Source organism: Pleurodeles waltl, chromosome 4_2 (genome assembly GCF_031143425.1).
Source record: "Pleurodeles waltl isolate 20211129_DDA chromosome 4_2, aPleWal1.hap1.20221129, whole genome shotgun sequence".
In the NCBI taxonomy this organism is placed as follows: Eukaryota; Metazoa; Chordata; class Amphibia; order Caudata; family Salamandridae; genus Pleurodeles; species Pleurodeles waltl.
The window spans coordinates 314,644,624-314,655,690 of record NC_090443.1 but is presented as its reverse complement, the minus strand read 5'-3'; the positions used below and the strand labels follow the sequence as shown (position 1 = coordinate 314,655,690).

Sequence of the window (11,067 nt, the reverse complement as noted above, 5' to 3'; positions counted from 1 at the left end):
AGAGCAGCAACCTAAGTGAGGGCAGACCAGATGCCTGAAACTTTCAGAGAAATAAGCTCTGATTCGGGATGGGGTTTTATTCCTCTGTCTGCACCTGCTGTTTGAAGTAAATCTGCACCGTTACCGACGCAGCATGTTTGCTTGTGGCGAGTCTTATTTGGTTCCTATGTGTGCACATGGGATATCTGCTTCCCAAGCAGCATGGAAGTGTGGATCACTCAATAGGGTATTCTCTAGTCAGGCTTCATCATTCTTAAAACCATCTCACACCAGCAAATGGCTGCTTAAAAGAAGACCATGGTATGTGAGGAGTGTGAAATGTAGAGCACCGTAATAGAAGTCTTCTTATCAGGTGCATCTTGTTCTTCCGAAAATAGGATGTGTATAACCTATTGAGCTGAAGTAGGCCTTCAGCCTCTTATGCTAGCCTTGTAGGTAAATGGAACTTTCCTCTTCCAAAACACTGATATTTTTCCCACCTATTGCTCCCATTCAGCAAAGTTCACAGACTACAAATCAACGTGGACACCAGATCCCATTGGACCCAATCCAGCGCATCTCTCCCACAAGATGTGGAAAAGCCAGATGTCCAGGAACACTACAGGACTGCCCCGTCCACCTCCAGGCCTGAGCAATCCTAAGCCCTCCTCACCCTGGAACAGCACACCCCCCCGTTCTGTAAGAGGTTGGGGAGGCCAGGAGTCGAGGTTTGCTTCTGGTAAGGAGCTGCGTACTCTTGGGGGATGACATGGGGTAAGGTGTCTTTGAGTTAGCTTAATGTGAAGTGGTTTGATTTGTGCACCACAGAACCCCCCCCCCCCCCCCCCCCCGGCTATCCTTCCACTGTGTTCTATGTCATTTAACATTTTGCCTTGTCTCCTTTTCTGCAGCCTCTTCCTGGAGCGATGGTGGTGGCGTTCGTCCTAGCTATTGGCTGGTCCTTCACAATCTCACTCCACAGGTACATTTTGCAAGTATTAGGCATTTCTTCCATGAGCTATGTATTCCTGCCAGGTCTGAGAGGAACACCAGTCTGGTGCTTGTGGCAGTGAGCCCCTAGGAAGTCTGTATGTTGTTTCCTGTGCCATATCACCTATATGGATCGCAGTTCCTTCAGTCTCTGCTTGGATTAATATTGTGCGTAAAGTTCTCGGACCTGTATTTTGTGCTGTCTGCACAGGGGTTTCTGCTTTTTTGTGATTATGTTCTATGCAGTGTTCTTTTCTCTATTGGTGTGGTTTTTGCAGACTTGTTTGCTGTCCTGTGGTTTGTGCTGTGTGTTCAAGTTGTCCTCTCAATGTGATTTGTGTTGTTTAGCATTGTGAACCAATTCTGGAAATACATGCTGTTCGTTATACTGCTGTTGAGTAATCTGGTATTGTAGTGCATCTCAATCTTAGGCAGAATCAATATGGCTTTCAGTGATGTTGGTCATAAGCACCCAAAATCCTGATACGTGACCTCTATTGTAGAATGTTTTAGAGGTGTTTATGGCAAACCAGAATGGAAGATGATGAAATATAAAAAGTGACAAGTATTATTGCAAATGTAAGAATGAGTCCAGTGCAAGCCTAAAGAGCCTTGATTTGAAGAAAGCATGTATCTGTGGTAGTCTTTGACCAGGTGGGGGAAAGTTTGCTTGGGAGTTTGTGCCCTGGGATCTCTTCAATTCTGTTTCAGGGTAGACTGTGTAGAGCACTCCATTTAAAATATGTCTGAATTAACACTGAAAATGTGCTTTAAAAACAAATGTTAGATGTGCATCTTATAGTGTAGAACACTGTTACATGTTTATTATTTAAACCAAAGACTTGAAAACATATGTGCCAGATTACTCAGACACATTGAACAAAGAGGGAGATGTTAAGGCACATCACTCACACACACACCACACACTTTTCAGCCAGACAAAAAGTGTGTGTGTTGGGGGTGGTGACCATGTTGAAAGAGGCCCTTTTCTACAAAGATCAATAAAGGAAATGGATCTCATGTAAGGCAGTAAGGTGTTGGTAACAGGAAGAACCTTGGTGGGCAAACAAAATAGTGATTCCTAGCTTGAGAAATCTTCTCATTTATTGTTCAGTCTACAGAATCAATACCAGAGAAGATTCCACAATGAGTGACAAAGTACTGTCTAAAGTGACTCAAGCAAAGACTCTGGGAGCCAGCAAAAAACATCTAAGTCAGTCAAAGCTATGATGTTGAAAACCTCAATTCCAGGACTGTCTAAGAAGGATAAGCCCTGTATTTGGAAAAATGAGTAATTCAAAGAGTATGCCAGTACGTTTCTGCCTCAGGATCTAAAGCAAAGGCCACCATCAATGACTGCCATAAAGGCACCAACTTGACTTCGGCTGATGATCGAACTCAAAAAGCGAAAGAAAGGCTAACAACTTTGGAACTAAATGAAAAAACTTCAAAGTCATGTTATTTAAACAGAAAGAATGAGCCAGTCCATGCTGAAATCGTGTTACTTCAAATAAATGTTGTTAGAAACAAAGTCTAAGACCAAGAGATGATACAACATCCTTAAAACAAAGAACAGTATACTGCATGTGCCTACACATTAAGAAGAGTACGTATCAGAAGACTACACAACTGCAGGTCTTATTACACACCACCTGATAGTGAAGCTACAATGAACAATAGCCAGAAAGAAGAGGAAACAATATGACAAAACGTAGTTGCAGATGTTCAAGGCCCATGTGGCTGTAAATACACATGTTCTTCATACTCCTGCCATCTAGTGTGTGGCCAGGGTTTGTGCAAGTTGTTTTTCTTCTAAGAAGTCTTTCAAGTTACAGGTTGCTGCAAATCCTCCTCTTCGAGATAATGTGCTTGGTCATCAGCTGCATTGTTTGTTTCCTTTCCGCTGTCTGGTTCAGACGTGTGCTGTAGGTCTATTTAAAGAAACAGTGGTTTCTACAAAGAAACACTTGATCTCAAATAGTACAGATAAATCCAATTCTGACACAATGTATTGCTATAATTTTAAATTAAAAAGAGATCTTTATCAATAGTCATAGTAATGGGTAATATCAGAAAAACATCATTCTAATGTGCTCAGGCAAATAAAGTGACAAAAATGATCTGTTTCTGTCACAATTCAAATAACCACAAAATAGCTGTGTCTGTTTGAATTTACAAAAAAGGAAGGTCTCTTTGCACAGTCCGTGAAGTTTTGATCCTTTTCAAATATAAGAATCATTTTCGGTACAATTAAATAGTCCTCTAATTTTTGTACTGCAAGCCTTTCAATATAACGAGGTATATGATGATAAAGACAGTCACTTTCGTAGGGCTAAATTAGCATCTGAATAGCGACCAACGAAGAGGGCTAGGCACATAAGGATTGTGTAATAATCTCAATGGAGAGAGATGTAGCAGTCAATATTGTGCCCACTGGTGGAGAGAGAAAGAATATAAAAAAAAAAAGCCACACAGCATAGCACTAGGAAGCCTAAAAATGCATCTGCAATGGACGCCAATTCAGGTACGCTGACAATGCCCTTTGTCAACACTGCTATGGTGCTCTTTTCACTACACACAGTTGTTTCCCTCCATCTGTATTGTCCTTCAATCACTTCTCTCTAACTTTCCATTTTGTGTCAGCATTGGATTGCTTCACTCAAGCATGTTCCGGATCTTAGTGTGTCCCCTCCTGGGCCTCGCCCTCCGGGGCCTTCTCTTGCTTTTCCATAGCGTATTCCCACCATGGCTTGCCAGTGATGGAACGGATGCCATTTCGATATTGCCCTTGATGCCACGCAAAATATCCTCAGGCCAATCTCCCATCAGGTTTGCAGTCTGTGTATGTCGCCGGAACACAGCAAGGCTGCCTGTGTCTTCTTGACTGTCGCACTTGTCGAGTCGAAATGTCAAGTAGAGGGGGAAATGCCACCCCAGATCTTTTTGGTCCCAAAGAAGTTGAGGGGGAGCATCTCCTACAGCTGTTGGATGTGGATGAAGGGGCTTACTCCCCTTAAGAAAACTCCAGCTCTAATCTGGAGATTGAGGACCATCCTCCAGTTCAGCAGTCTGTGTGTATGGCACCTCCTCCCCCTTGACACTGCCCTCAACCTGTGCAGCTTTCAGCCTAGAAGGGTACACAACCACTCTGGAGCACCAGAGACAGGCTCTCAGACCGCCACTGACTTTGGGCCATGATCAGTACCAACAAACCACTTTGGACACCCTGCCCGGCTCCCAGCTCAGTGCCGAAAAAGCCTTTGAGGCCGATTGCTTCTGCACCTATTACCCCTTCACCGCACTGAGCAGACACTCTGCACAGACCACAGTCCACCTTAGTGCTGACCAGCACCTCAGTCCCAAAATTGAAGGCACCCTCTGAGTTGAAGACTTCGGTGTTGTCCAGCAAGTCTGACACCGGCACCATCAGAAGACAGAAACGCCTGTTTTTTCACCCCGACACAGACCGCATCCTCTCCTGCCCTTCGAGCCCTGCTGCTCCACCCTCGAACCACTTGGGCATTCTGATCCCAGCAAAACAGCACCAGAAAGCTGATAAGGCTACCAGCCCGTACCCCAGGCACCTCCTTCCTCTTGCCCTGTTTCTCAGCCTTTCCTCTCCCCAACTGCTTCTCTAGGAGACACCACCCTTCCCCCCCCCCCCCCCCCCCCCCCCCAAGGACACCCCACTCCCCCCTTGACAACACACACTGACACGGATAGACTGTGAAGGGGGGAGTGGTATGTAACAGCACATTTGCCACTCCTCTGCAGGGTGACCAATGGTTCTCCCATGATGTAGACAGACCAGGGGATACAGACCCGACCTTTACCCTGCCTGCCCCTCCAGATGATTCCACATCTTTTCAGGAACTCCTAGGAAGAGCCTGCCACTTTTCATAAGGTGAAACTCCACACTGAGCCCTTGGAGGAGGACTTCCTCTTTAAAACTCTCTCCTTCCCTGCCCGCTCCATTCGGTACCTCCTCATGGGCATGTTACATAACACTCCTGATAGTAAGGACCTCGTCCGAGCTAGGGTTATAAAACATAGTGTGGTTACAACATATATAACCTCCCCTTCTGACCTCATTTATATTTACGGTCAGCTCCCGCACAAGAATCTTGTAATCACTAATGCCCATAAGCAAACCACCTCCCAGGTTAGCAGGATGCCCTGCCACCAGAGAAGTAAAGCAAATGCATAGATGCGGCAGGAAAACAGGTGGCTGCGCAGTCCGCCAACCACTGGTGCACAGCTAATTCAGTCGCCCTTCTAACAAGATACAATAGTGTCCTCTGGGACAAAACGGAGGAGCTCCTTCAGTACCACAAAGAGAAGCATTGGGAAGAGCTCAAGAGATTTTCTTAGGGCAAGTTGATATCTAACACCTATTTGCTGCAAGCCTAGGTGCAGCTGGCACTTCTGCCAGGTGGGTCAATTCCAGTATTTTGCTCCGCAGATACACCTGGCTCTGTATTTCTGGCCTTTTGATGGTGAGCATTTCTTTCGTCCAGAAGTAGACCAAGCCTTTGAGAAAATCAAAAGGGTACGTAAACAGCCATAGCAATGGTTGCAGTGCAAACACCCTCTTCCCCTGGTGCCTTTCACCCCACCTCTTATCGTGGAGCCTCAAAGACCACCTCCGCTGATGCCTCCACATCCTATCAGCACGCCCAGACCCAGCAAGGGCCAGCAATCCTCCCGCAGGTTATTTTTGAATGTCCTATGGGGGGGCAACAATTTCAGATGGAAGAGTAGCTCCCCAAAAGGAACTAAAACCGGCCACGGTGGTTCGGTCACGGTGGTTCCTTCAAGGCTTCTTTCCCACATAACAAACCATCACCTCAGAACAGTGGGTGTTGGAGATTATCCAGCATGGTTATTATTTCGAGCTTGCTTCCACACCTCCCACCACTCCACTAAACACATGCTGACCAGAACACCAAAAGATCCTCACAGAGGAGATAAAAGTCCTACTTTAAGGGGTAATAGAACCCATCCCATGTCAACAGAAGGCACAGGAGTGTAATCACTGTACTTAAAACACAAAAAAGATGGCCTTGTTTCAACCCAGTTACACAGAGGATTGCTACAACGGATGCCACCCTTACGAGATGAAGTGCACCCTTGCAAAATCTGACTTACATGATCAGTGGGAAGCCAAAAACCAAAGCCTCCACTTTAACTATCTGTAGCATCTAGACATTCATCTAGCACTGAAGCCTTTTCAACCTCACCTGATAAGGAAGGTTGTGCTCATCTTGGATGGTCAAAAAGATAGCCATGTATTGCCTTCAGAAACAAAAGGGGAAATAGCTGTCTCAACTATCTCAGAGCATTTGGCATTGGGCTGTCCACCACAAAATACATTTATTAGCGGATTGTTTTCAGGAGATAGGCAACGATTTGCATACCTCTTTAGCGGGATGCGGCAACAAGTCCATGAGTGTGAATTCCACCCACAAGTCCTCCTTTGTTACTTTCGGAATTGGGGATTCTGACACATACACCTGTTTTCAACAGCAGAAAATGCCAAATAATCAAATTTCGCCTCCAGGTTCCCACAGTCACAGTCCAGTGGCAATACACTATCGATGAATTGGTCAGGAATATTTGCTAACACTTTTCCTCTTCTCCCTCTTCTTCCATTTGTGGTTCGGAGGCTTTGACAGAGGTCCCTCACGCTGATCCTGGTGACACCCACATGGGCCCCACAGGCTTGGTTCCCGACTCTGCTCCAAATATCACTAGTTCTGCACAAGAGACTCCACAACAAGCAGGACCGTCTCGCACAGAACCATTGAGAAATCATGCTCCCAGATCCCCCAGCCGTCCAACCTGGCTACTGAGGTCATAGAACTTGGATAACTTAATCATCCACCTGAATGCATAAGTATTCTCAAGGAAACGTGCAACCAACCACTTGTGCCTGCTATGCAGCCAAATGGAAGAGATTTGTCTGCTACTGTTACTTGAAAGATATTGACCCATTGAACGACTCAGTACAGGACATTCTGTTACTTCACTTGTAGGTTTCTTGGCTAACCTTTACCTCCATATAATTCCATCTAGCCACAGTGGCTGCCTTCCTTTAGAAGACAACTAATCTCTCTTCAGGATATCGGTCATTACAGCTTTCTTTGAGGGTTTCTAAAGAGTCATTCCTCCCCATGCTCTGCATACTCCTGCCATCTAGTGTTGGTTCTGAATGTGTATATGTTTTCTTCAGAAAAAGACTTTAGAGGTACAAGGTAGAGTGACACCTTCTCAGTGATATTGCACGTCGAACCAAAACCGACTCTCTATTCGACACATTTGTCATAGCATGTCGAGGGCCTCGCCCTTCTGGGCCCTCAATCATTGTCTCTGGATCAATTTTCCAAATTATGCCCTCCCAGAGATGGAATGAACTCCGTTTTGATTCTGGACATGTTCTCACACAAAATGTCTCAGGACTGACTCCCACCAGGTCTGTAACCTGTCTCTTCCTGGACCACCAGGAGGCTGTCTCCGAAGCCGGCAGAGCTTTTCACTCAAAGAAAACACTCTGCGATTGTTCAGCATGCCGCCTAGAGATGTAGCGAAGATCTGCCGATCACACTTCCAACCACTTCGAACGGCAGGATGTCGAGCAGGAGCACTGCCCAGAGGCTTCAGTGTCTGAAGAAGAGGCCTTTTCCATGTAGGCCAGCTTAGAATCCAATCCCGAGCTCAAGTTTGCGATAATCAGCTGTAGGAACGCACCTTTTTTGGCATGGTTAGTCCCTACTTTTTGCCTGGTATCTTGATGGTATTTCGACTGAAAGTGTGTTGGGTCTCTGCTAACTATGTTCCCAGTGCCAGAGCTCTTTCCCAAAATTGCAGTTTTCCAAAATTATCACACGCTTTAGCACCTTCTGTAAGTCCCTAGTAAATGATACCCCTGGCACCTAGAGTAGTAGGGAAGGTCCCTGACGGCTACAGCACCAGTTGTGCCACCCCTAGGGATCCCTCATCAAACCCACACAGTGCTGCCATTCCAGACTGCGTGTGTTGGTGCAGATAAAATTGAAAACACGACCTGTCATACACACTGTGTGCCAGGTGTAAATCACCCCAAGGTAGGGTGCATCAGGACACGTGAGGGCATATATTCATGAGCAGATATGCCCCTGATGTCTGTCGATTCTGAGACATAGGTGAACAGGAAAGCCATTTTATATATATGTGCTGGACACTGGTCACTACAAGTTTCCCAGCTACATGATGGCGTCTCTGAACCCAGGGTTGTTTGGTATCAAACATCTCAGATTAATACATTTTCACTGATTCCAGTGAGGGATTTATTTATAAATGCACCCACAGGGCACCTTAGCGGTGTCCCCTGAAAACCTACCAGTGTGTTAACTGACTAGTCCTGACCAGTTCAGCCACCTTAGACCTGTTTCTGCAAACTCCCTCCCCACCCTCCCAACCAGTTGAGAGCCAGCACTCTTGAGGGACAGAAGTAAAAGCCTGTACTGGGTGGGGGTTTTAGCACCTCACCCAGGCATGATGGACATTCCAGAGTGGGAAGCTTCAAAGGCATAGCCGTTTTGTAAATGGGACCCAGGTCTCTCCAGATGGCAGAGATGACTGACACCACTGTCCTGACCCAACTTTTGGCAGCAGAACAGGCAGGAAAATTCGGCAGATTAGGAGGTGTGACCACTTCATACAAGTCCCACACCTCAGGTGGACGAGCTGAAGTGGACACCACTTTTTAAAATCCTCCATCTTTGTTTGGAAGGAATTAGGCCACTAGGTTAGGTTATGCCCACTTCCCAGCTGAAGTGGTCATTGAAAGGGTGTAGTTACCCTAAAGGCGGTCACCCCATTGGCTACCACCTTGGCACTCCCTGCAATGCCCCTAAACTGAGTATTTAGTTGGCACCTCTGATCCCTAGAACTCAGATCCTGACGACCTAAGAAGAAAAGGACAGAGATGCAGAAGAGAAGGAGCAGCTGACCTGGTATCAACTCCGCCAGCCTGTCTGCACTACTTGACGGACTTTGCACCAAAAGACGCCTCATTTTGTAGCTGAACCTTTAGAAACCTGGGAGAACTGCTGCCTTCAAAAAAGACTCAAGTCTCATGAGAGCAGCTGACTTGTTCTCCAACCAACTCCAAAGAAAAGACTCCACAGCCTCCGGAACAGCAAAGACCCTGAAGCTACCACTGCACCCGCTGTCACCGACCTGAGTGGGCCTCTGGTGGCAGCAAGGTCCCCCAGCTGTCCAGTGTCCGTATCCTTTGTGATTTGAGTCCTACTGGACCCTGAAGTCACCTGCAGCTTCAGTATGCAGACCTCCAAACCTCCCTCCCCTCCCCCAAAGCTACTACACTGAGACAACCAGACATCTAAAGCAACCACTGCACCGATTGCTGCCAGCCCGAGTTGAAGCGGACCCCGGATGTTAGCAACATCCCCCGAGCTCGAGTCCACTGTGATTTCACCCCTCCTGGACTCCACGACGATGCCTGCAGCCTCAGACCACAGGGCTCCCGAATGCAAGTGCTCCAGGAGAAGAAAACCTGAAACTAAAGGACCCCCTGCGTCCATTGCCTCTGGGCCTTGAAGAGGACCAAAGGAGCACCTATGTGCCGAGCAGCCCACGATGGCAGTTTACCTGTTTGTTGTCCCCAACTACCTCCCCGCTCCGCGGAGGAGCCTGCAGCCTAAATCTGCGGAGACCAATCCCCATTGAAATACATTGGGCACCCAATGCGTACTGCACCTCTGCTCCCGGCCACCCCAGTGCTGCCCGGAGTGACCTGTTGGTGTGGTCCTGAACCTGGCCCAGTACTTACATTAAGTCTAGATTAATCCTGAGACTCGTCAATAAGTGCTTGTTTGCAGACTGTTTTCCTCCCATCAGTTAACATTGAAGAACTCTGAAATTGCACTATCGAATTTTGAAACTAAAAATCATTTATGCGTGAAAACATACTTAACTTATAACAAAGTTCTTGGGTTTAAAGTATATATAAAAAGAAGTGTTCTTTTTCTAAATTGGGCTTGGATTTATTCTTTGATTGTGTCTCATATTTGGCCTCTGTGAGTTCATCAAATGCTTAGCACTACCCTCTGGTAAGCTGCCTAACTGCTCACCCACACTACCACAAAACAGAGCATTATAACTTTTGGCTCTGCAAAACAATTGGAGATCCACTGGACTGTCTGCAAGATGTACTTTTCAGTGCACCATATAGAGAGCCAGCTTCCTACAGTGGTGGAATGGCAGTGGGGTCTGCGATTCTGCATCTGCTAAAACCACTTGGTCAGTAAGACACTACACGAGTAAATCCCAAAATTGCCTTTAGCTAATTGCGTTTTTGAATTGGGTATTTTTTCCCAACTCTCAAAAGTAACTGTTAAAGCCCTGGTTAGTTGCCTATAACTTAACAGTTTACAAATATTAAAAAATGTACTTCAGTTAGGACTGTAAAATTTGTGTAAGGATTTTTTCTGTAGCTCAAAAAGGTCCCAACTTCAGAACACAAATGAGTATCGCAGAGGGTGTGGATAAGAAGCTCGACCTTACCCCTTAGCTCCAGCTTTCTCACAAGCAGTTAAGATCCCTCTGTAAAGAGTACAAATTAAACCAGGTTCAAACCCCACCTCTGTAAAGCTCCAGGAGCTGTTGGCTGAGTATGAGCAGGACCATCCTAGTGATGGAGCCACTGACCCTGCAGAGCAGGTCAGCTCAAGTGAAGAGGAGCATCTGGATGTAGACCCTCCACCACTTTAAAGAGTGGAAACCTCACCCCACAAACAACCCAAGGAGCCTAGAGCACCCCCTCTATTGAGGATGGATAAGGTTCCTCAAGGTCCAGAGAAGAACTCTTGGAAGAGGATATTCTCTTAGAGAGACTCGCTCGAAGAATTGCCCTGGAGGACAGGATACTGGCCATAGAAATGGAAAGAGCAGAGATGGGTTTAGCACCCTTGAACTTTATATCTAGGGACAGAATAGTGCACTCTGTCCCCAAAATCCCCAAAGGGATTGTCCCCAAATATGAGGATGGTGATATCAACAAATGGTTCACAGCCTATTAGAGGGCCTGTGTTGCCA

General features: G+C 46.4%; 1 protein-coding gene across 9 annotated transcripts in view; it reads left to right on the top strand.

The window, feature by feature from the left end:
• TNRC6B (trinucleotide repeat containing adaptor 6B) overlaps positions 1 to 11,067 on the top strand; it is a 1,322,553-nt gene that overhangs the window by 1,175,613 nt on the left and 135,873 nt on the right. For all 9 annotated transcript variants that reach the window (XM_069231280.1, XM_069231283.1, XM_069231279.1 and 6 more), the window contains 2 exons: positions 497 to 718; positions 891 to 961. In XM_069231280.1, coding sequence (XP_069087381.1) covers positions 497 to 718; positions 891 to 961 — 293 coding nt within the window. The remainder of the gene's footprint in view (positions 1 to 496; positions 719 to 890; positions 962 to 11,067) is intronic.